The 27,663-nt window shown below is 39.8% G+C and overlaps 1 protein-coding gene across 1 annotated transcript in view; it reads right to left on the bottom strand.

The window, feature by feature from the left end:
* Positions 1-483: 483 nt before the first annotated feature.
* Positions 484-27,663, bottom strand: part of LOC124254007 (disco-interacting protein 2-like) — a 92,883-nt gene continuing 65,703 nt past the window's right edge. The window contains 20 exon segments of the mRNA XM_046687871.1: positions 484-2,895; positions 3,101-3,224; positions 5,124-5,298; positions 5,632-5,706; positions 6,083-6,202; positions 6,948-7,118; positions 8,104-8,180; positions 8,625-8,716; positions 9,122-9,252; positions 9,853-10,014; positions 10,343-10,482; positions 10,664-10,705; positions 10,906-11,029; positions 18,056-18,136; positions 18,435-18,547; positions 21,064-21,196; positions 21,741-21,839; positions 22,101-22,185; positions 22,898-23,025; positions 23,264-23,344. Of these exon segments, the coding sequence (XP_046543827.1) occupies positions 2,643-2,895; positions 3,101-3,224; positions 5,124-5,298; positions 5,632-5,706; positions 6,083-6,202; positions 6,948-7,118; positions 8,104-8,180; positions 8,625-8,716; positions 9,122-9,252; positions 9,853-10,014; positions 10,343-10,482; positions 10,664-10,705; positions 10,906-11,029; positions 18,056-18,136; positions 18,435-18,547; positions 21,064-21,196; positions 21,741-21,839; positions 22,101-22,185; positions 22,898-23,025; positions 23,264-23,344 (2,406 nt within the window). The 3' untranslated portion in view covers positions 484-2,642.

A 27,663-nucleotide genomic window follows, 5' to 3' on the forward strand; every position in this document is an offset into this window, starting at 1 on the left:
TCAAAATACAAAGTGTTTTACATTCAATTTTGGAGTGAATATAATTATGTCGTTTTTATCAGGTCAAACTGGGCTTGACATGTGCCCATTGTATGAACACGTCAACACACCACTGCACTGAGCATTTACACATGAATAGGTGCTTCTAATGTAGTTTTGGAATAGCTCATTGTCAAAACTTCATGTTACATTATTGGCACATAAGAAGTGGAGCTATGATTGGTTCCTCATCTCGACTATCATCATTCTATTTCTGTCCATGTCATGCCTCATCTAATCCCAGGATGGTGAGAAGCAGGCTGCAGAACACACCCATCTGAACATCATCAAACTTGGATAATACTTAGCAGTCTCAGCTCTGTGATGTACCGAAACAATGATGCGTTAACTGAATGTTTCATGACTGATGAACAGGAATATTTTCTTAGTCTGTGATATATATTTGTGAAGATATATGAGATTCAATGCACAAAGTGTTCTTTCTGTGCATTATTTTGGTACAAAGCATGCGATTGCATCACAACACTGATCCATGCATGAGGCTGTAAATTCATGATTGTAATGACATGTTCATTGAAATGTATAAATGTGAATGTCTTGTGAATAAGTGCATATAATTTCTATACAATTTTTGTACATATCAAAACGGTTGTCATTCATGTTTTGATAGATCCTAAAAGTTACAATCTAATGGTTACAACTGGAAGGAAACAGCATACTTCTAGCTGTTTGATATCCTAGACTGCATGAACAAACATACGTGTAAATAAGTTAAGCATTACAGATGAACTGTGTACAAAAAGATTGTGGTAGCTTGTGAAATAAACACCATAGACATCTACTAATTTTATGTACAAATTAAAATATAATCTAAGTAACGAAAGTATCAAAAACATGCACAAAGTGGTGTAATTCTAACCACACACACCAAATTATTAATGACATCACTGCATGGGTACTCTACCGATTATGCAGGGACACAATAGCACTGTACAGCATAGTGACTAGGATTACAGAGTTAGCTCCCCTTGTAATACACCCTACATAGTTTGTGACTGCACTATCACATACAACAGATTTTTTTTAACACCACAGTCGTGAGAATGGTTTCAGCTAATAAACTAAATATCACATGGAATAGCTAAACGGAAGCATATTTCAACACAATCTCCTAAGCAATATCATATGGCATACAGTTATTTTCATGCTACTTACAGGTACAAAATACAAGATTGAGAGATCGGAAGGTGAATTTGGCAATAGCTCCACTCTTTGGATACTATGCTGAAAGGAACTGATAAAGTCAAGATATATTTTCAAAATTTAATGAAACAACAATTAAGTTTGATGACCTAATATCTAATTTTGATGTAAACCATATCTGTATATATATAGTTAGATGTGAAAAATTCTACTGAACATTCTTGCATATTTAGAAAGCATATTTGGTATTTGTCTGTTTCCACTGTGTTGTAGTGTGGTACAAGCAGGAAACAACCAAAATGTGTTCTTCCAGTGTCTTATGTTGAAGTCAGGACCTAGTTCATGGCATGTCAACTTTGATACCCAGTGTATGACTATAGACACCAAGATGGACCACATGTATGACCTGTGACAACTCTATTTTCATAGATTTACCAACACTGAAATTTCAAGTACACCAAAAATGTCATCAGTTTCCTTCTCAACTCTTATCTGTTCATACTGGTCTGAAACTCGCACTCAACTTCTCATCTCGTACATTTCACATCAGAGCACATCAATGATCATTCATCGCCCTTTTCTCACGTCTCTTTCCTCATTCCATATACTGTTCACCCAAACATCTCTGCCATCACCATGTTCATTTCAAGCATGTAATGTACACACCTATATTGCAGACAGATTACTGACTCAATGTCTAGCACATAGTATCATATATAGCAATCACCGCACGTCAATAGCGAAATTCCACCATGTCACTGACCTGTCTATTTCTGGACAACACAGATGGGTCCCAAATAAATGAAAAAAATCTATCCTGCATGTTCGTTGAACATGTATCATCTCATAAAATAAATCTTCATCACATTGTCAGCATCATTACATGGGGCCCATACAGCATGTCACTCAAGCCAAACACTTATTTCACATTGACAAATGTATATTTCAGACTGATCACAATCCATCCAGGTTCATGCTTGTACATATTTGTACAATACCAACTATCCCTTGTACATCGAAGTTTTTGGGGTCAGTGTCGTGAAGCTCAGGTTCTGGCAATTCAAAAGCACATGTGCTTCAGCATCCACGCCCTCCTCACCTGAGATGTATATGACACTGCTTTCATTCCTATTTGCTTTATAGCACAAGCACTCTGCAACTTGAAAACTTTATATCTATTACTGTTACTTCAAGTAATTCGTGAAAAGAATTGGAACTTAATTGCTGATGTCTCCTGAACTTGTCTCTTTACTGGAACCAGATAGATAAAACATGTTGGTTTCATTGATCATTGCTGTTTGTCATCAAGTCTGTATTGTGAGATCCAACATGAACTTCTGTTAATCAAAAATAATTGATTCCATCTTCTAACCGAAAGAAGCAGATTGTGTAGGTCTCTGCAGGTAACCGTGTCTGTCTGGGCTAACTATCTGAGTTGCCTACATGTTGTAAGCTACATAGATGGGGTCGAGCTGGTCAGCCAGGAAGCCATCTCGTAGATGCATCCGTTGTTTCTCTCCTCTGGAGTTGATTGGAATGACCCCCGGGTCAACCACGACGACCACACCCACAATAAGGTAATGCTCCTCCAATACAGCATTCGTTACCAAGGGAACTAAGTCAAGAGCTTCATTTTCATTTCCATCCAGCTCAACAACCACCACCAGGAGGTTGGTCCATGTAAACACAGCACTGGAAATAGAGGAGGATGTTTAAATGCATGTCTAGCCATATACTTTCTTACTGTGTCCCTATCAGTCCATACTGAAACAGATTTAATAGTAACAAATCTCTAAAATTACACACCACTCTCAAAGTGCCTAGAACACGAACAGTCTTTTCATATTTAACAAACTTTAACATTATATGGTTTCTGAGTACTGGAAATAATACTCACCATTCACAGATCTTCCTATGTGCCCGCAGCACACTAGTCTCTATATCAATGGGGTGGTACCGCATGCCTCGCAACACAATTGTCTCATCCAGGCCTCCAACAACAAAGATGGCATCGTGGCGCTCTGTCAAATAATTCATCACAGCTTATTAAGAAGGTGGTACACACTGATAATATTCAGTGTTTCAAACCAAACAGAAGAGATCAAGGATCACTTATGTGGCCATGGCAATAAAGGAGCAATACTGATACAATCATTTTATCTTTTGTAACAAATATTAGTTCTGAAGACTGCTGACACATAATCTCAAACATACATCATGATACTTGTAATCTAATGTCCAACAGGGAAACTAGTAGTCAGATACTGACAAGCAGACAGACTCGATACAATGGCAGGCCAGTCTCAATACTGACAACCAGACAGACTCCATACAATGGCAGGCCAGTCTCAATACTGACCGAGACAGACTCCATACAATGGCAGGCCAGTCTCAATACTGACAACCAGACAGACTCCATACAATGGCAGGCCAGTCTCAATACTGACAACCAGACAGACTCCATACAATGGCAGGCCAGTCTCAATACTGACAACCAGACAGACTCGATACAATGGCAGGCCAGTCTCAATACTGACAACCAGACAGACTCCATACAATGGCAGGCCAGTCTCAATACTGACAACCAGACAGACTCCATACAATGGCAGGCCAGTCTCAATACTGACAACCAGACAGACTCCACACAATGGCAGGCCAGTCTCAATACTGACAACCAGACAGACTCCATCTGTGGAGTCTGTCTGGTTGTCAGTATTGAGACTGGCCATCTATGACTGGCCATCTGTCTGGTTGTCAGACAGACTCCACACAATGGCAGGCCAGTCTCAATACTGACAACCAGACAGACTCCACACAATGGCAGGCCAGTCTCAATACTGACAACCAGACAGACTCCACACAATGGCAGGCCAGTCTCAACACTGACAACCAGACAGACTCCACACAATGGCAGGCCAGTCTCAACACTGACAACCAGACAGACTCCACACAATGGCAGGCCCGTCTCAATACTGACAACCAGACAGACTCCATACAATGGCAGGCCAGTCTCAACACTGACAACCAGACAGACTCCACACAATGGCAGGCCCGTCTCAATACTGACAACCAGACAGACTCCATACAATGGCAGGCCAGTCTCAACTGTTTTTACCAATGGGCAGAATGGGGCAAACACAGGACCTTCAATCATGATAGTAAGCAATGGGTACTAGGATCAAGATTACCCTGGAATCCCAACTGGGGACAAGCATTGGGTACACGAACCAAGGCTACCCTGAATTCCTATGGGTGACAAGCATAGGGTACTAACCCAAACCTACCCATCCTCACTGTCGACAAGCATTGGGTACACGGACCAAGGCTATCCTGAATCCCCATGGGTGACAAGCATAGGGTACTAACCCAAGCCTACCCATCTTCACTGTGGACAAGCATTGGGTACATGGACCAAGGCTACCCTGAATCCCCATGGGTGACAAGCATAGGGTACTAACCCAAGCCTAACCATCCTCACTGTCGACAAGCATTGGGTACATGGACCAAGGCTACCCTGAATCCTCATGGGTGACAAGCATAGGGTACTAACCCAAGCCTACCCATCCTCACTGTGGACAAGCATTGGGTACATGGACCAAGGCTTCCCTGAATCCCCATGGGTGACAAGCATAGGGTACTAACCCAAGCCTAACCATCCTCACTGTCGACAAGCATTGGGTACATGGACCAAGGCTACCCTGAATCCCCATGGGTGACAAGCATAGGGTACTAACCCAAACCTAACCATCCTCACTGTCGACAAGCATTGGGTACATGGACAAAGGCTACCCTGAATCCCCATGGGTGACAAGCATAGGGTACTAACCCAAACCTACCCATCCTCACTGTCGACAAGCATTGGGTACACATACCAACCAACAATTGCCAACAAGACCTCACATGATGATGATTATTCATACCTCCATCTGACTGAGTGAGCTCTGTTCTGCGTATGAAGCCCAAGAACCCTGTCCTTGCATACGATGTCTGCGTGTCGCCCGTGGCCAGTCTGGAGTCGAAATGATCCTGGTGAAGGGAGTCATCGCCATATATGGTGAAGTAGCCGGTAGCACTGTGGGGACTGCTCACCCAGACCTGTCAAACAGAACAATACATGAAGCATACCTCAAAGCAAAAAATATTTGCACACAAACTGATTCTCTGACTCAAATTACCTTTGAAAAACAGTAGCAGGTAATAGGAAATGGCACAACATGTAGCTAAACATTAGTGTACGGTTAAATAGTAAACTACATCATACTGACAACATCTGTAACCTGCTTCTCTCTTCACAACACATATCAAAGATACATAAGCTTACAAAATCTACTTCAATTCTACAAACCAGTAAGGGAATCTATGGTCTGATCACAACAAGGACATAAGTTCTATGATTCAATAGTAATAGAAGCAGTGAGCATCACGTACCTCTCCAAGATGGGAGTCAGCACACTGGCCTTTAGTCTCAGGGTTGGCTATCACCACCTTCACTCCTGGCAGCAGCTGATGGATATCAAACAGAACTCTCAAGTATAACTTAATGCATCTCACACATTTAATAATAACTATAGTCTAAGTCTGATTTTCTCCAGTATGTAAGAGATTTGTGTGGTGTATATAATATGTACTTATATAAAATACAATGCTGCATGTTAGCAGTATTAAAGGCCATGGTGGCGTGTAAACGGTAAAATCTGGAGAAAACAATACAGGTATAGATACCATGAGCAGTAGTCCACAAGGAACCAATCAACCTATCAACCAATCTTGACCACACAATGCAACTGGTCACCCCATACGACCAGCAAAAGTCAATGGGAAGCTGTTCTACCCTGGAATTTCCATGGTGAACCCTTGACTGACTGTGACAACCGCTTACCTTGCCCGATTCCATGAGACAGAGACTGTGAGGGCTGCCCTTCTCAACTAGTGTCACTCGGTCGTTGCGGAGAGCACGCAGATCGACATACACAGTTGTTGGTTCTGGACATGAAGCACCCTGGAAATAAAGTCTTCCTTACCTCGGTTCTCAATATTTTCAAACCTTTTGTCAACACAATCCTGACTACAAAATATCTAAGTGTCACCTGAGCATAATACATATAGATTGTAAAACTAAAATAAACCCTGTGCACTTTAAAAGAACCCATGAATCCGTTGGTAAATGACCAGATAGTGGCCACATGAATACGTGCAAACACGTAGTTGCGGGTAGAGCAATGTGCAGTAAACTTGGACAAAGTACTATGACTATGTGTCCCAGTCCACCCAGCTTTGAATGGATACCTCGAAAGGATGGGAAAGTCACATTAACTCGGTGCGCCTTGTGGCAGCAAGAGTTGTATGATCCTCAGGGAGTTGAGATTGATAATATGATGTGCCGCTGAGATTGACATCCAATGATCGAGGGAAAAACAAAAGAAGCGCTTTGAGCTTTCATGTGGGATGGACTATAGCGTTATATAAATACCCATATAAAAAAAGACAAGGCCTTTCGTTATTCAGATTTGTCTTTTAAGACACCGCATATTTATAAGAAATATCAATGCACAGCCCTAGTGAACAAAAAGTTTCTTTTACCTCTTGTATAATTTGGAAAAAACTGCAGCATGTTTTGGAAGCCAAAACATGAAATATATACCTGGAAATTCGTCTGAAAGCACTTACAAACTGGGTCTAGAATTTCCTTACAACTGAAACCATGAGCATCCTCTAACAAATGTGCAGTGAATACCAGCACCTACCTGTAGACCTATTCCTACATTGACTCTGCAGCCAAAGCTTGTGCTGACAGCCCGAGGGGAGAGTCCCAGGCTGGCAAACAGCTTGGTGAAGGATGTAGTCAGCTGTATCCTCGGCCGCTCTTCGGCAATCACGCAGCATGCCCGCACACACACCAGGTTCACTCCCTTTGCCTGGAACACACCAGCAACATGAGGGTGAACCTACCTACACTTAGAAATAGCTACAGTGACCGAGATGGGTTCTACATGTACAAACTATTAAGTCATATCACTGCTTTGTGTTGACTTGCCTGACAGCATGGACGATCAAGGTCTTTATTACAACAATAGTAACATTTCGATGTAGATTCTTAAACCTTTATCAAGAAATATTTATGACAATAATAAAGAAGTTGATAACTCTGTATCAATTTAAGCAAAAACATATTCCCAAATAAGAAGTTGGGAAAGACAACACCCTCTCTGCCAGGTAAATTCACAGCTTATCCTACGGCCAGACACAAACACAAGTGTCATATGTGGTATCATATGGGTGAGTAAACTCAGTCTAACGGGTTCCTGATGGTAAGTTTCACAATATTCCAGGTAGAAATGCAACCTTGGCTTTCCTCTGGCAAGTGAATACTTCACCTAAAAGGCTGCCAAACACCTGTAGCAAGTAAAACTACTAAAGACAAGAAGACATGGTCATCAATGTCCCCCGCCCCACAGTTCCTGTTTTTTAACTCCACCACGACATTCATGTCCTGAACACTCATATACCACAGTTGCTTTCCCTTCTACAACGGTTACTGAGAAAATCTGCTCCCATAGGGGATACCGTGCACTAAGTCAAGAAACGACAGTAATTTTGTAACAAATTGGAACATGGTTTTCGTTTTCGAACTCTATCAAGGCATTCATGTCCTGAAAACACATATCAAATTTGGTTTCCTTATCTATAATGGTTTCTGAGAAAATCTGTCCTCATTGGGGATACCGTGCACTAAGTCGAGGAATTTGTCGCCATCATCTCGAACGGACAGAGCTCAAACCTATATCTCCCTCACATCATGGCGGGGGATAGTAATACCAAACAACAAAGTTTGCTTGTTATTGACTTGATACACTGACCATGGCATATGTATAAACAATGGTATAGCACACAGACGCTTACTTTGAGAGCTGATGTGGATGTCCCAAGACCCCGTGTACACAGCTCCATCACACCATACGAACAGAAGGTGTCTCTCACTGGAAACAATCAAATATCAACTTCAAAAAGTAAACAATAACAAATATTACAAGAAGTACTAAGTGGGTAATGGAACCTACAATGTTAGGTCTCCAGCATGACCAGGGGCGCAACTCTCCATTGTGAACTGCAGTGTCTCAGATGACTGGGGTGCCTGTGTCCCATTTTAAGAAAGAAAAGGGTATATAATGTCAACCGAACTCCCAGTTACCTCACCACTGATCAGATGATGACTTCATGAATAATGTATGACATCAGATATCATCAAAGCAATGTGATGCTGAATCTCTTCTGACCAATGAGCATCAAGAATTTCTAAAGTGCACATGCAGAAACTGAAAACCTGTCACCGTCAACCTGTATACCATGCTGTTTCATGATTTTGGTTGCACTACTGAATATATTGTCTGGTGCACTATGATGGGGTCCTGCCCCTAACTCACCTTTGTAGACACTGACTGAGGACAACCACACTGCTGGATTCGTCTCCACTTCTGACGGTGGAATCAAGATGGAATGGTGGCCAGAATACACACTGGAAAATACAAACATTTTCTCACAGAATCTGTGTTAAAGCCATAATTGTTACCTGTGGATCCATATACTCTGTGTTGGCAAGAACTGATACCAGAGGATGAAGTGCAATATGCTCTATATTAGCAAGAACCGATGAAAGATAATCCAGTCCAATAGCACCCATATTGGTAAGAACAAGTATCAGAAGATACTGCTTCATATAGTTTGCATTGACAAGAACTGATATTAGTGAGTTCATTGTAAAGTATTCTGCATTGACAAGAACTGATATTAGTGAGTTCATTGTAAAGTATTCTGCATTGACAAGAACTCACAAAAAACCTATTCTGCCCCTGACTTCCCAATACTATTACGTACAACAGCCCTATCAGAAAGTAGCCCGTTCCTCTGTAAATGCACCTACCTGCTGAGACACCAGAGGACCAGTCCGAGGCCACAGTATGGGTCGAGACACAGTGCAACATCACGGGACGGGTATAGTTCACACTGGAGTTTCTGGGCTCGACACAGAGCAGTAGCAGCAGCATGGGACATCTGACAGAACAAGAACAATGTTTTTCATGAGAATGAGAGTGTCAGTAACAAACTGTTGGGGGAAACATATTTAAAAGTGATTTTAAGCCTCAAAGTCTCCTGGTTACATATCTGCATATGGGCACAATTCTTGATAAATGTAAAGTCCCATATTTGGGACAAACATAAATACCACATCCATTACTGACTGACTGAGTTTAGTTTTACGCCGCTTTTAGCAATATTCCAGCAATATCACGGGGACACCAGAAATGGGCTTAACACATTGTGCCCATGTGGGGAATCGAACCCGGGTCTTCGGCATGACGAGCCAACGCTTTAACCACTAGGCTACCCCACCGCCCCACATCCATTACTACTGAATATGATTTGTCAGAAAAACTCATAGTCCACCAACATTTTTCTGCATTCATCCACTTTATCAAGACAGATATTCCATTTGATAAGACAGTGAGAGTTTGAGCTTTTGAAAGATAGGTCTTCCTAGAATGCCCCAACCCGCCCACAGACCTGGAATCTGTGCAACATCTAAATAACAAAGAGAATGAATTATCACAGGGCTACATGAGCCATGAGAATGGAGAAGGCAGCCAGACCCACCTTCACACCGGCCAGCATGCCCGTGGTGGACACGCTGAAGTCAAGGTAGCAGATCATCTCTGGGGTGGGGGCACGGTACACAGCAGCCAGTTTCCGCTTGGGAAGGTCATCGGTATCCAGTAGCTTGGGCCATGTCTTAGGCTCAACAATTGCTCCTGCTTCCTGTATTACATGAACATTCACAATCGTCACAAACAGAACTACAATCCAACATCATCCATCTACCTGTCTATTCCAGTGAACAGTTCTTGAGATATCTCGCTGACAAGGGTAAAACGTTAAAGTCCCCTTGTGAACTTGAAATGAGGGTCAAGGTCACCAAAACTTTCACATACTGTGATGAACCTAGATGCCAAATATGAAAAGAATCTAGTCAACGGTTTTTTAAGATATTCCAATTCGTATGGACGGACAGAGCCGTCTACTATATCCCCCGCTTCGTGCTAAAAATGCCCAGTGGGCTGAGGCAAGGAAGACATGATGTACTGACCTTGGACTTGAGGAGCTTGATGATGAAGGTGCTGGTGAGGATGGCGACTGACTTGCTGACCTCTACAATCATCCGGACAGTAGGGAGAGTGGAGCCAACGTTCTGGGGGTGGGGTGGGCGTATCGTCACTGGTACACAACCTGGCAGAAACCACCATCAGCGTTTTACTACATCATCTACATCAACAACATGTCTACATCAAAACATTTCAACACAATAGATCCTTGTTATCAGCACAAATACAACACATCCTGATAAGGAATCACTTTATCGGAAACTAGGATTCTAAATGTGTAGAAAGCTTGGGGCACATTTACTCACCTACATACAAGCAGCCATAGAATGCAGCTATCAGCTCTATTCCTGAAACAGAGATACACAAATGTTACCTGTTCAATGACCACATATACAGACACATTGGATACTAATGATGCAAACGTCAGTTCAGTAATTCTCAATTTATTCCGACTATAAGCAGTATAGATATTGGCACAGCAACTTGTCAAACTAAATCAGAACATACAACTGATGGTTGATAAATGACACACAGATTGATGTGTTACCTGGTGGGTAGATGAGTGCCACGTGGTCGCCAGTGTTCAGCCCTCCCTTTTCCATCAGCAGACAGCCAATCCTCTCTGCACGCTTATGTAGCTGGGAGCAGGTTACAGTTAGATGGGGCTGCATCTGAATCAAAAACAATCACAGAGTATAAAGAATTAGCAGAACTTGTGTGTCTACATACATCATGAGCAGAAAATGTAATTTTTGGAGTAAAATTGATATTTTATACTTATCCTGACTCATGCTCTTTTTGCTTGTCTTCTTCTTCTTGCGAACATAGTGGAACACTTGTATCTCCCTAATTGAAGCTCCCTTCAATTTAAAATCACTAATTAGTATTCACCACGAGTTACCTCCTTTTCACAAGCGCGTGAACGAGGGCGCCACCTCTACCCATGTGCCTCACTCTCTCCTCATATACTGAGCCCAACATTTGAATTTACAGGGAAATCCAAAGTGTTATTTGGGGAGGATGGGAGGGCTGACCTCATGAGTCAGGATAAGTATAAAATATCAATTTTACTCCAAAATTACATATTTTTCCTTATCCTGACTCATGCTCTTTTGCTTGTAGCATCCAACATGAGCGGAGGTGGGAATATCTAATACTTTGGATTTTTAATAATTAGTGATTTGAACTGTGATGATTGTAATAACCCTATGGGAACTTCATAAAGGCACTGAACTGATGAATTCCTGCTGCTAACTTATCAGCTGCCATATAAAAGGTTATTATCATGTACTTATTATGATAAAGTATATATAACATTAATACAATGCTTAAGACTAATAGACTTAAGCTTGTTAATATGCTAGTATAAACTCCTTAGAGTTTGTTAGCTAAAATACTTTAAGATATAACATAGTACTAAGCTTAAGATATGATTAAACTTAAGCTAATTATATAATAGCAAACTCTTTAGAGTTTGTTAGTTAATATACTTATATGATATAGATATAATGCTGAGCTTAAGATATGAATAAGCTTTAGCTACATATATAATAGCAAAACTCTGTAGAGTTTGTTAGCTAATATATTTTTATAATATGAGTATAGTACTGTGCTTAAGCTATAATTAACTTAAGCTACATATATAATAGCCAAACTCTGTAGAGTTTGTTAGCTAATATATTTTTATAATATGAGTATAGTACTGTGCTTAAGCTATAATTAACTTAAGCTACATATATAATAGCCAAACTCTGTAGAGTTTGTTAGCTAATATATATTTATAATATTAGTATAGTACTGAGCTTAAGATATAATTAACTTAAGCTACATATATATAGCAAAACTCTGTAGGGTTTTGTTAGCTAATATATTTTACAATATGAGTATAGTAGTGTGCTTAAGATATAATTAACTTAAGCTACATATATAATAGCAAAACTCCGTAGAGTTTGTTAGCTAATATATTTTTACAATATGAGTATAGTAGTGTGCTTAAGATATAATGAACTTAAGCTACATATATAATAGCAAAACTCCGTAGAGTTTGTTAGCTAATATATTTTACAATATGAGTATAGTATTGTGCTTAAGATATTATTAACTTAAGCTACATATATAATAGCCAAAACACTCTGTAGAGTTTATTAGCTAATATGTTTATAGTGTAACCATAGTACTAAGCTTAAGATAAGATTAGACTTAAGCTAAAAGTATATAGCAAAATAAACTCCTTAGAGTTTATTAACTAATATACTTTTATGTTAAAAACATAGTACTGAGCTTAAGTTATGATGAAACTTAAGCTATATATATATAATAACAAAACTCCGTCGAAGTTTTGTTAGCTAATACCTTTATAATGTAAACATACTGCTTAAGATATGATGAAACTTAAGCTAATTGTATAATAGCTTGAAAACAACCCTTTAGAGTTTGTTAGCTATGATATAAACCTAGTATTGAGCTTATGAAGGAAAACTTAAGCTACATATATAATAGCAAGAACTCCGTGAGAGTTTGTTAGCTAATACATGTTATAATGTAACCATAAAGCTTAAAATATGATGAAACTTAAGCGAAATATATAATAGCAAAACCCTCTTTTAGAGTTTTGATAGCTAATATACCTATATGATATAAACATAGTACTGCGCTTAAGATATGAATAAGCTTAAGTTACATATATAATAGCTAAAACTCTGTAGAGTTTGTTAGCTAATACATGTTATAATATAACCATATTGCTTAGAAATATGATGATACTTATAGCAAAAAACTCTTTAGAGTTTGTTAGCTAATCTACTTATATGATATAAACATAGTACTAAGCTTAAGATATGAATAAGCTTAAGCTACCTATATAATAGCAAAACTCCTTAGAGTTTGTTAGCCAATATATTTTAATAATATGAGTATAGTACTATGCTTAAGGTATAATTAGCTTAAGTTACCTATATAATAGTAAAACTCCGTAGAGTTTGTTAGCTTAATTAACTTAAGCTATGTATAAAATAGCCAAAAACTCTGTAGAGTTTGTTAGCTAATGCATTTATCATGTAACCATAGTATTACTCTTAAGATATGAATAACTTAAGGTAAATATATATAATAACAAACTCTGTAGAGTTGTTAACTTATATATTGTATGATGTAATAATCATAGTACTGTGATGATAAAAGGAACTTAAGTAAATTATACATAGCATGAAGCTATTTAGTATTGTTATAAGATAAGTAAAAATCTGTTAGATTGACTTATCTTCTCCGAGGAACTGTCAGCTGTTGTGCGAGGACCATGGGATCGAATTGGTGTATACCTGAGACGTCCTCGGTGGTGATATCTCTCAGATAATGGTTTGCAACCACCATATCGGATTTCCAGAAATAACCCTCCATTATTTCAATCACATTTGTGTAGAACAATTGTAGAAGTTAGAGCTATAATATCATGAGTATTAAGCTCATGGAGGGTCGGAATAGGTCCATCCATATGCACGTTAGTATGACAGTTCTGATCCAAATGGAGATATAGTACATGAGACTTCACTCTGCGTAAGTTGATGATAGAGGAAATAATCTGTTGCATTTTTTCCTCCTGTTTGGTTTGGTGGAGATAAATTTACAGTGCTCTTGCTGGCCAACTTGATAGAATCATCGTATCATGGGGTCCAAGTATGTCATCCAGGCGTGTTCATAAACCTCACTTGTGAGGTGTTGGAGCACTATATTCATATCCCCAGGTTGGGCGTGAAATTTCCGTTTTATTCTCCAAACAGAAGTTTAGTAGGTTTACTAACCATCTAGTTGTGTTAGTCGCTTGATGAAATTCAGCTGTAGTCTGAAACGCTGTGGATTTAGATCCACTTGTATCTTCGCCTCTAGGTAATTCGCCATGAAGTCCTTGACGATGTAGGTGCACAACCAGGTGTGTCTGTCCTCGTTGAACTTTATGTAAAATCGCCTGACTGCCGATCCCTCGTCTTAACTTGACAGGGGAGGTCTCTAACTTGAAGAAAGGCAGTCTAATCATGAATGTTCAGGTTAACTGGACTGTAATGAGGCTTGCTCGTTCACTGATATATAGTTGTCACTTGTGACGTAAGTCTTGAACTGTGAATTGAGATCGACCTCTGTGTAGGTCGTTGTCCCTCGCCGGTCCAATCAGAACAAGGCATTTTGATTCTGTATAATACCAGCTGTGATGTCACCGGTGTAGCAGGAAAAAACCCACCTTGAATAAATTCTTGTCGTCGTTGATATTAGCATAAACGCCGGTCTTCACCGTAGCTTCCCCGGTTATCCGAGTGACCACGTGTTTCGAGGGTTAATGGTAATCGCTGAAAACCTCCGCCGAAATATCTCTCGCTCTGTAATTTTATGCTGGGTAGGTTATTTTCCTGGTTGTCGTGAAAGTAATTTCAGTTTTGAATATAATTCGACTTCCTTATATATAAGGGTATAAACAACTTGCAAGTTGTGAGCTTGTAGACTGTATACATGAATGTATCGTCATAATTGTAGAATTAACGTTGAACTTGTTGTACATATTTCTTCTCAGAAACTTTGACGATTAAGAGTTATACTCGCTGTAACAAGGCTGCTGTTCAATTTTGATATTGAATTGTCTGCAGATATGCGTAATGGTCACGCATGTAGATAATCGTATCGTCGTCCGGGATTGTATATTAGCAATTTATACGGAATAGTTGATTTCTGTGAAGATCTATGAAATGTCGTTGACTATTAATACAGCGGCGTTCTGTGTTGTAAATAGCCTGAGCAATTATCTTCGCGTAGGCTTATAGCGGCATCTGGCATACAGTTGATAATCAACTTATGCGACGTCTTGAACGGACTGACGGAGTAGCTATATATGACGAAAGTGGCTAGTATATGGAAACCTTGGAGGAGACTTCCTCGGTGAGCGCGGAGACTTCAGCGAAGTTCTCGAAGTATCCCTTCTAGATCTTCTGGGTGAAGTAGACTTGGAGCCACTTAGCCTTAGCGACCATCGCGAAGGTGTCGAAGTCAAAGCCCGATTAGTATATATATATATATATAAATATATATATGAGCTTGCCGTGAACAGCCTCTGTGTTTAACAGGATGTGGGATCGGGTATAGGACGCTTGCCTGCAGTAGGGTAGGGCATGGATCATCTTATCATATTCAGAAGTCGTGTTACGAAGTCTGGTGATAAGTGTCTAATTGATCGTTCTAGATCTATTTAGGCCAGCGAACATACGTCTGCGTCATGGATTCAACAGAACCAATATCACGATTGTAGTTCTTATACTTGATATCGATGATCAACTTGTCTATGGGTTGATCTTCTCGGAGACTTGTGAGGGGAAGCGTTGATAGTTTCGCAACTTTTGTGGCTTTATGAAGCTCTTGTATAGTCCCTCGATGTCCTTCTAGATGATGATGATCTGGATTCAGGTGTCCTTGCGTGCAGGCATGCCTTCGCGATCGAAGCTTCCTCTGCGTCCGGTCCGGGGAAGCGACGATATGACCTTCAGCGAAGGCTTCCGTGATGTCTGATGGTCCGAGTCCACATCTAGGGATGAAACCGCGATAAGGTGATGATCTATCCTGCCCGCGAAGTCCTTCGCTGAAGGCTGTCTATCTAGGTTCTTTCTTCCGCGAAGGCTGTACATCTAGGTCCTTTCCGCCGAAGGCGAAGGCTGTACATCTAGGTCCTTCGTCAAGGTGGTCCGTGACTTCCTTCGAAGGTGACATCGTCCTGGCTGCTACGTTGGACGGGGGTGCCTCTGGGGTGCTGTCACGTTGGAGCCTTGAAAACCCTCGGACCCTGCTACCGCGAGATATAGTGGTCCTCCATGATGTTCATGGTCTGCGGCGAAGTAGTCAGGTCGCCGGTGCTTTATCTTTGCGGTGTTAATGGAGGGGTCCACCGGAAAATCGTCCGACATCAGTGTAGAGGCATCAGGCTGCATGGTGATCTCTGCTGATGTCGTTGTAGCTGTCACCGGTCGTTTCTTGTGGCGTACGTCGGGGATGATGATCAGCTGATCATCGTAGAGGTCCAGGTCATCGGCTGGAACAATCTCGGTTGAGAAAGTCCTAGTAGACTTCGTTGATTTTCCCTCAGAGGTCGACGCTGCCCTGGGTGTGCGACGTCTGCGTTGAGTGTTGGTAATGATGGGACCCTCAGGACGATCATCGCATATCTGCGTTGGTACATCAGGCTGCATGCTGATCTGAGCCGACATCGGTCAATCTTTGATGTACTGGTAGAAAAACCCTCTAGTCTTCTGCTGCGACGATGGGATGTCTGGGGAAGCAGGATGCTTCTTGGAGATGGCGGACTACGTCCCACACCTCTCCACCACTCTAGCGGAACACCACACGGGAGGGGAGTCGGCCAACAGCAGTAGACTGGCGAGGGGTTCCGGTGTATCAGTCATACTAGAGTCTGCATACGCGACCTATCTGCTGTGCGTGCCAAACGCAAAGTAAATATTAATAAAAAGGTAGAATTGGATAAATTAGTACCGCAACTGCAATGTGAATATAATAAACATGGCGCCGTACATCATATTAAAGGCGGATCAGCAGCAGCATAAAAAACGTAATCTGCAATAGTACAGAATTTTCATCAACGTAATCCACTGAAACAAACACGGCGTCCCGTGAATAAACTGTAGAAAAACGACTAAATATCAATATATAATCGTTGAAGGATACTAGCTAAACCTCTATAGATGTCTATACGAGGTAACTAACTAAATATATTTCAAAGGATATAGTGTGTCGGGAGACACAGGCGCTCTCACGTCCAGCTCACTGGGCGAAGAAGGAGAGAGTGAGGCACATGGGTAGAGGTGACGCCCTCGTTCCCGAGCTTGTGAAAAGGAGGTAACTCGTGGTGAATACTAATTAGTGATTTTAAATTGAAGGGAGCTTCAATTAGGGAGATACAAGTGTTCCACTATGTTCGCAAGAAGAAGAAGACAAGCAAAAAGAGCATGAGTCAGGATAAGGAAAAATATGGAGTTTCTACAGATTATTTCCACACTCTCATGTTTTACGAGATGTTATAATCAAGCATTCTGATTGGTCCAGTTCATCTCATTGACTCATAGTGAAGAGAGTAAAGTCTTATAATCAAAATTAGAACACCACTACCTATACTTAAAATATGGAACATCGAAGAAGTATTGTCCTTGGTTGTGACCTGTGACAAAAACTTATGATGCATACATTTTCGCATTAGACATTGTATCAGAGAAAAAAGATCCCTGGGACAAAGGCCGAGATGTCATTTGACTGACATTACATAATCATTTAATAATTTTAAATATGTTTATATATCGGGTGAACTGAAATGTAATACACATATTCTGATATTGTGAAAAGTGTTAGGTCTAATAAATAAGTCACACGTCAGGAAGGTTCCTAAAAATATAATCATGTTGACATGACTATGGCCTGGGTCTCGTTTCACAAAGCTGCCGTAAGCCTAAGATCTCGTAACGTTTCTCGTAGCATTCGTACCTCCTATACTGTAACATTGACTTACGACAGTCGTAGCGATATGAGAGCTTTGTGAAACAGGGCCCTGGACAGTAAACTGGCCTGCAGTATCTGGTATTGAATGGGTTAAACACACAAAAAAAAAGCAGATGAAATTTATAGGCATCACATCTGTTACATATTTAAACAATACCTACCCTGGCATTGAGCATGGTGAACATGATATGGTCAGGTGTGGACAGTGATCGCCATCGGAGAATCTCTGTCAGGAACTGGTGCTGTGAAAGAGGAAACAAGCTTACATTGGAACAGGGTCACACTGGGCCTTACACTGAAGCCATGGCAGTTGTCACGTACAACAAACAGGGTTATATCGAGTGTTTTACAATGATCCCTCAAGAACAAACTATACAAAGAGGCATTCCTATTCTTGACTGCAAATATCCATACATAGGCCACACCAATTACACCTGTATTGTTTTACAGATTCTGTCTTGTTGGCATTTGAATTGTGAATATACTATTGTAAATCAATCTGGCATTGTTACTAGTGTTTTATAACATGCAGCTAGTCACCTTCCTAGAAGCATCTCCATCCTCCTCTCCAATGCCGAGGTCACGCCCCTGCGCCCACGCCATGCGGGCACCCTGTACAATGTTGCCCACATGGACCGCTGATGGTGTCACATCTGAAATGTCAGAAAACATGCCGCATGAATACTGAGCACAACACACAGGGAGGAACATCCTAACATGGCAGCTGGTAGACACAATCTGACTGTAATCAACTTTCATTACATATACCATCACGAAGGATTTAGGAAACTACACATGGAGTAGGTTGAGGAAAGTGGCTATTTAGAGATACACACACTGATGGTATTCACAAATACACGAGCACAATATACAATGGTTTTGAAAGCACAAAGGTAATGGTCAATCAGTGCCCCCTTCCACAAAGCCATCTTAGATCAGTGACTGGCATAAGTATACAAGGGCCAGTCAAGGTGCTGTGATGTATTTGTGGAGGGAGGTCTGAGCTTCAAGAGCTTCACATACTGGACATAATGACTTGTCCTTGAAACATTTGAGGGATGAAAAACACATCAGGAAATAATCTAGTAAATGTCAGTTACACAAATTAAATACTGATTTCCGACCAAAATAAGTTGAAGTAATTCAACCAATTATATTTAATAGCTTAGTACATTTTTATTTAATGCATCATGTTGTACATGTAACTAGATCTACAAGTGGCTAAACATTTGGAGGCAGTTTGGCGTGTAGAGAATGTGCAAGTGCATATCCACGCCCTGCAACATAACATCGAGAGCAACTGCATTGCGACGTGTCATCAGACATCGACAACAGGTGACATCAACATCACCATTTTCAAAACGTGACTTCAATGTCAACAGTGGCTTCATCGTCAGGGTTAATTGTCAGTGATGTGAGGATAGACAGAGAATCAGCCTCATGGATTGATTAACAGCATCAAGACTGGGAAGAATGAAATCAGAATTATCGAAGGGTGATACTGACAAACAGGATTATCAAAAAGTGATATCGACATCAGAATTATCAAAAGGTGATATCGACATCAGAATTATCAAAAGGTGATATCGACAGGCGACATCGACATCAGGATTAACTATAGTCTCACCACTGTGAAATGGAAGGTCAGCCGGGCTGGCGTCAAATGCTACCAGAGAAAATGTGAGCAAAGAATTAGCAAAGGAAATAAGGTGAGCCATTGAGAAGAAACACACACATAAGCAAACATCTACACTCATATCATCACAGCATGCAGTTAAGTACAAGCTTCAAACTGACATTCTGCAATCAACAATGCATTACAACAGGGCATGAAAACGTTTACCATTTATTTCTTAAATTACGAATAATTAGATAGATCATAATTGATCATTTATCAATATATTGTAATATTGTGTCTTATGGACTAACAATCTAGCTCAAACGTGGAGAGATCGGGGATGAAATGAAAAAAACATGTCCCAAAACAATGTATAATTGTCAAGGTTTGTACAGAATAAGAGAGGGTAGGGATGTGGATATGTACCCCTTGTGACTATGAATGCAATTACTAGAGTACTAAGGGTGGGTTAGCAGGTCTGGGTTTTACAAAGCCATCAAACAACATAGCATTCTATTCCACTATACACAACAACGACTGGACTCAGAACAGGGATTTGCTTATCATGCAAAATGCGGCAAATCAATTTCAATTTACCTCCTCTGTCAATCAGACTTTTCAGGTCATTAATAACTAGATATAAAGATTAATTGTTGTCAAAATGTGTCATAATTGTTTTCAAAATACCATCCACCAAATATATTAAAATACAGTGTGTACAAAACCCCATTTTGTCCCATGCTTCAAATCAGACATGTAATCAAATTGCTCCAGAACATATTTCTATAAATATCACACAAATATGCATTAAAATCAATCAAAACTGCAGTTACAAATCAAAATAATGAAAACTGCTAACTAGCAGACATTCTGAACTCCCTTTGAAGTACCAACACAGCCATTTTAATGTGCAACTAGTACAGCCTTTACAGAATGTTGCATTCAGTAGAAAACTTAAAAAGCAGAATTTTACTGTTAGGAAGACACTACACTGTATCAGTTCTAAGCAAGTTTCCCAAGGCAATTGTTGGTATTTCAGGTTAACCTTGCAACAAAAATAGGACTGATGAAACAGAATGTATCACATGCAAAACCACAGCTACCACACAGGCCACCTTTAAGAAATACGTCCAAAATGTATGTACATCCATTTGACAGCTCAGACAGATGGACACTGCATGTGTGCTGACAATTAAAAATCTAGACCATGAACTTTGCATTACTTTACTAAAACAATAAACATGAAAAGAGACATACTTTCAGTTTTCATTTTATATTCTGCAAATTTTAAACTAAAAAAAGTTAGAAAGAAATTTCTGCGCAGACATGCATAATTACTTTTATGAAATGAGAAATAAATATGGCAGTATGTTCGAATGATCAAACAATAAGCTGCCAAGTGGAATTTTTCATATTTTTGGATCATCATACTATTATCGATCACCGAGAATAAAACCTCAATGTTAATGTTGCAGTTTTTCTTCTCCTTAGAGGTGTCCTGTGCAGAGTGAGTATTGGTAAGAAAATCGGGAATTGTCACACCTTGCATACCTGGGTGGAACTCCCGAGGTTTGGGTAGGTTCGTCACGCAGGTATGGGGGCACATCAACACATTGGCTGGGTGCAATGAGCCCTCCAGGAACTTCTTCTTGGTTTCGTACAGGTGGATTCCTCCCAGAGGTGTCTGTGAGGCAGAGATCAATGGAATCAAATATCTTTTATCCAAAGGGAGATAACTCATTCATTTCCCTTCCCTTGTCCAAGTCAGCACTTTCCAAGTAAACAATCTAAGTGACCATATGTAAGGGAAACAATTATCTGCTGTAATATACTATTAAACTTATTTAGTCAAACTAATTCAGCAGTTCTGCACAGCAGGCAACAGATGCAGCCATGACAGAGGTGTTCACAGTGAGAAATGGCCTTCTATAGTTGTAATTCAACATTGTAATTCTGCACTCTTCAGCTCTGTGAACTCCAAATCCAAATCTTGTGAAATGCACCAGTCATTGCCAAAATCTTTCCAGTCTACTAACAGACTTATGTCACATAACATCAGTTTTAGTAGATTTTAGGTTAAACATAAGGTATTATCAGAGTATATCAGACAGAAAGAAACTTTGGGAGACCCATGCTTCCACTATTAGCCTTGATGACAGATATAAAAACAGGAGTTTCTACTTGTATTGAACACTTGTAAGTAAGCAATGCCCAAGCCAGTGGCTCACCTTTGGGAGATAGTTTGGTGGTACAAGTGCCAGACAGTAGACGCCGACCTGGTGGATGCTGTCCACAGCCTGGAGGACTCGACTCATCCACTGGAAGCTCTGCAACACATTTACTCCACATACAGCAAGAGGAGTCACAGTGAGCTGCAGTACTCTCGCTACAGCATAACCATCTTTAAATAACCAATCCTGGCCACCAGAATCCAAACTTAGATGACAACTATGAGAATGTCTTGCACAACACACAAAGGACATATCTTTGAAAAGACTCATAATACATGGATTCCAGCATCTCTCATGAGCCCTGTAGACAGAATACTGCCAACGCCTGACTGTCCTCAAATATGTATCAGATCTTACCTCCTCCTCTGTACAGTCTGGCCTTTGCTCTGCTATGATCACAATCCTCTCATCCTTCAATACACTGATAGAGAACACAGCAATCCTGAAATAGGTTTCAACATGCATATTAGGGAATGAGTGAGTGAGTATGGTTTTATGCCGCTTTTAGTAATATTCCAGCAATATCGCGGCAGGGGACACCAGAAATGGGCTTCCCACATTGTACCCATGTGGGGAATCGAACCCGGGTCTTCAGCGTGACGAGCAGACACTTTAACCATTAGTGTACCCCACCGCCCCATTAGGGAATGAACTGATCCAAAATTTTATGTTTTTCATTACCAAACCTCTAAACTATCTGCTACCAACCTCCCCAAAACTCTGATCAACTAAAATTAAATGCAAATGACCTAAGGCTGACTGACTGAGTTTGGTTTTACGCAGCTTTTAGCAATATTCCAGCAACATCATAGCTGGGGACACCAGAAATGCTTCACACATTGTACCATGTGGGGATTCTGACGAGCCAACGCTTTAACCACTAGGCTACCCCAACGCCCCAAATGACCTAAGAAACAAAACATTATCAAGAATAACAACCAGCAATCAATAGCTGTGTTTCTTACTGGGACTCTACAGCAAAAATGTTAAAGAACTAGAAAATCACAAGGGTAAAACTTGTATGCACACGTAGGACTTGAACACCAAGGCTGCAAAACATACAAAACTGTTTCAAACCAGAAATGTGAAAATGGCCACAATATTACAATTTGTAAGCTGAGCTTCATCCAGCAAACTGGGAGAAGTGTTCCTACCTTCCCCTGTAGATGAACTTCATAGGTTCCACAGCCAACACAGTAGCTATGATGTCGTCAGTGTTGTGCCGTCTAGTTGCTATCTGCATCAGTCCCTCCTTGCTGCCGCACACAAACACAAGCCCGCCCTGGAAACACAGCAGCAGCAGCTTGTACAGAGCAGTCATACCAGGGTATCTAGCCACAGTTCTCTATCCTATATACCCTCATCATGTCAACTTGATGAGAGTACAAATTTTCAAGTCAAAGATAATTACTATTTGTAACATTCTGTCAAATCTTCAGGTCCATGATAAATGGGTGCTGATTCTAAAGACTGGTTCCAGATAAGTCCAAAAGGAAATGTGCAAACACTGCATGACTTACTGGTCCAAGGAATCCGATGAGCCCTGTCCTCACATACATCTTGTCTGCAGCCAGTCGACCATCACTGTGCAGGGGCTGAACCTGAAAGTACAGCTTTACATCAAACATCTGCTTCCTCCCAACCAACACAAGTAGATTGCTACAATAATTCTCGAAGCATGCAAAGATAACTTTTTCCAACTCTTGAAAGAAATATATTATTGACTGCCACACTGAGATCACTATGAATCAACACTTCACAAATCTGTACACAAAAACATTTCTCCACCATTGAATACATAATGTAATTTTTAGAGTAAAATTGATATTTTATACTTATCCTGACTCATGCTCTTTTTGCTTGTCTTCTTCTTCTTGCGAACATAGTGGAACACTTGTATCTCCCTAATTGAAGCTCCCTTCAATGTAAAATCACTAATTAGTACTCAGCACGAGTTACCTCCCTTCCACAAGCGCGTGAACGAGGGCGCCACCTCCACCCATGTGCCTCACTCTCTCCTCATATACTGAGCCCAACATTTGAATTTACAGGGAAATCCAAAGTGTTATGTGGGGAGGATGGGAGGAGCTTATTCATGAGTCAGGATAAGTATAAAATATCAATTTTACTCTAAAATTACATATTTTTCCTTATCCTGACTCATGCTCTTTTGCTTGTAGACCTAATGAAAGGGAGGTGGGAAATATATAATACTTTGGATTTTAATAATTAGTGATTTGAACTGTGATGATTGTAATAACCCCATGGGAACTTCATAAAGGTACTGAACTGATGAATTCCTGCTGCTAACTTATCAGCTGCCATATAAAGGTTATTACAAAGTACTTATTATGATAAAGTATATATAACATTAATACAATGCTTAAGACTAATAGACTTAAGCTTGTTAATATGCTAGTATAAACTCCTTTAGAGTTTGATAGCTAAAATACTTTAAGATATAAACATAGTACTAAGCTTAAGATATGATTAAACTTAAGCTAATTATATAATAGCAAAACTCTTTAGAGTTTGTTAGTTAATATACTTATATGATATAGATATAATGCTGAGCTTTAGATATGAATAAGCTTTAGCTACATATATAATAGCAAAACTCTGTAGAGTTTGTTAGCTAATATATTTTTACAATATGAGTATAGTACTGTGCTTAAGATATAATTAACTTAAGCTACATATATAATAGCCAAACTCTGTAGAGTTTATTAGCTTATAGATTAATAATGTAACCATAGTACTAAGCTTAAGATAAGATTAGACTTAAGCTAAATGTATATAGCAAAAAACTCCTTAGAGTTTATTAACTAATATACTTTTATGTTATAACCATAGTACTGAGCTTAAGATATAATTAAACTTAAGCTATATATATAATAGCAAAACCCGTGGAGTTTTGTTAGCTAATACATTTTATAATGTAACCATACTGCTTAAGATATGATGAAACTTAAGCTAATTGTATAATAGCAAAACCCTTTAGAGTTTGTTAGCTAAAATACTTATATGATATAAACCTAGTATTGAGTTCATGAAGGAAAACTTAAGCTACATATATAATAGCAAAACTCCTGAGAGTTTGTTAGCTAATATACTTATATGATATAAACATAGTATTGAGCTTTGAAGGAAACTTTAAGCTACATATATAATAGCAAAACTCCAGAGTTTGTTAGCTAATATACTTATATGATATAAACATAGTATTGAGCTTAAGATTTGAAGGAAACTTAAGCTACATATATAATAGCAAAAAAAAAAACTCCGTAGAGTTTGTTAGCTAATACAAGTTATAATGTAACCATAAAGCTTAAATTATGATGAAACTTAAGCCAAATATATAATAGCAAAAACTCTTTTAGAGTTTTGATAGCTAAAATACCTATATGATATCAACATAGTACTGCGCTTAAGATATGAATAAGCTTAAGTTACATATAGCAAAAAACTCCGTAGAGTTTGTTAGCTAATACATGTTATAATGTAACCATATTGCTTAAGATATGAGACTTAAGCCAAATAGCAAAAAACTCTTTAGAGTTTGTTAGCTAATATACTTATATGATATAAACATAGTACTGAGCTTAAGATATGAATAAGCTTAAGCTACCTATATAAAAGCCCAAACTCTGTAGAGTTTGTTAGCTTATATATTTTTACAATCTGAGTATAGTACTATGCTTAAGATATAATTAAGTTAAGGTAAATATATAATAACCAACTCTGTAGAGTTGTTAACTTATATATTGTATGATGTAATAATCATAGTACTGTGATGATAAAAAGAACTTAAGCAAATTATATATAGCATGTAGCTATTTAGTACTGTTATAAGATAAGTAGAAATCTGTAAGATTGACTTATCTTCTCCGAGGAACTGTCAACTGTAGTGCGAGGACCATGGGATCGAATTGGTGTATACCTGAGACGCCCTCGGTGATGATATCTCTCAGATAATGGTTGGCAACCACCATATCGGATCTCCAGAAAATAAACCTCCATTATTTCAAATAACATTGTGTAGATCAATGCAGAAGTTAGCTTCTAATATCATGAGTATTAAAAGCTCATGGAGGGTCGGATTGGGTCCATCCGCCTTGTATGCACGTAGTATGACAGTTCTGATCCAAACGGAGATATAGTACGTGAGATTTCATTCCCGCGTAAGTTGATGATAGAGGAAATAATCTGTTGTATTACTCCCTTCTGTTTGGTTCGGGTGGAGATAAATTTACAGTGCTCTTGCTGGCCATCGTGATAGAATCATCGTATCATGAAGTCCAAGTATGTCATCCAGGCGTTGTTCATAAACCTCACTTGTGAGGTGTTGGAGCACTATATTCAGATCCTCAAGTTGGAGGGTGAAACTTCCGCTTTAATTCTTCAATCAGAAAGTTTAAGTAGGTTTACTAACCATCTAGTTGTGTTAGTAGCTTGATTATGAAATTCAGCTGTAGTCTGAGACGCTGTGGATTTAGATCCACTTGTATCCCGTCGTCTAGGTTATTCGCTGCGAAGTCCTTGACGATGTAGGTGCACAACCAGGTGTGTCTGTCCTCGTTGAAGTTTATGTAAAATTGCCTGACTGCCGTGCTCTCGTCCTAACTTGACAGGGGAGGTCTCTAACCTGAAGAAAGCAGCCCAATCATGAAGGTTCAGATTAACTGGACTGTAAGGAGGCTTGCTCGTTCACTGAAAGTGTTGACCTGTGAAGTAAGATCGACCTCTGCGTAGGTTGTTGTCCAACGCGGTCCAATCAGAACAAGGCATTTTGATTCTGTAGAATACCCGCGCTGTGATGTCACCGGGTGTAGCAGGAAAACCTTGTATAAAATCTTGCCGCCGCTGATATTAGCATAATCGCCGGTCTTCACCGCAGCTTCCCCGGTTACCCGAAAGTGACCACGTGTTTCGAGGGTTAAAGGTAAACGCTGCTGAAACCTCCGCAAATACCTCGCTTCTGTAATATTAATGCTGGGTAGGTTATTTTCCTGGTTGTCGCGGAAAGTAACTTCAGTTTTGAATATAATTCAATTTCTTATATAAAGGTACAATAAACTTGCAAGTTGTCAGCTTGTAGACTGTATACATGAATGTATCGCCATAATTGTAGAATTAAAGCTGAACTTGTACATATTTCTTCTCAGAAACTTTGACGATTATGAGTTATACTCGCTGTAACAAGGCTGCTGTTCAATTTCTCGATATTGAATTGTCTGCAGATCTGTGTAATGGTCACGCATGTAGATACTCAGATCAGAGTCCGGGATTGCATATTCTAGCAATCTATAATGAAAGGTTGATTTCTGTGAAGATCTATGCAACGCCGCTGATTAATTAATATAGCGACGCTTTGTGTTGTAAATAGCCTGTGCAATTGTCTTCGCAGCAGGGCTTATGGATCGCATATGGCATACAGTTGATAGACAACTTATGCGATGTCTTGAACGGACTGACGAAAGTAGCTATATATGACGAAAGTGGCTAATATATGGAGACCTTGGAGGAGAATTCCTCGGTGGACGCCGGAGATTTCGCTAAGCTCTCAAGCATCCAATCTAGATTTCCTGTATGAGGTAGACTTGGAGCCACTTAGCCTTCGCGACCTTCGCGAAGGTATTGAGTCAGAGCCCCATCAGTATATATATATAATATATGAGCTTGCTTCACGAACCACCTCTGTGTTCAACAGGAGTGAGTGAGTGAGTGTATTGTTTTACGCTGGTGAGCCGTTAACTGGTGAGGCTCTAGCCCTTTCGAGGTGGCCTGGGACTTCCTAGGCTAAGCGTCTAGAAATCGATCAATATATGAGCCGCTAGCTTCATACAGGGTGTGGTTCTTGCTGGTTTTGCATAAGTAGAGCCGAGTAGATCATCCTATCATCTTCAGAAGTCGCGGTCAC

Source organism: Haliotis rubra, unplaced genomic scaffold, assembly GCF_003918875.1.
Source record: "Haliotis rubra isolate DU_JTF1 unplaced genomic scaffold, ASM391887v1 Scf56, whole genome shotgun sequence".
NCBI classification, from domain to species: Eukaryota; Metazoa; Mollusca; class Gastropoda; order Lepetellida; family Haliotidae; genus Haliotis; species Haliotis rubra.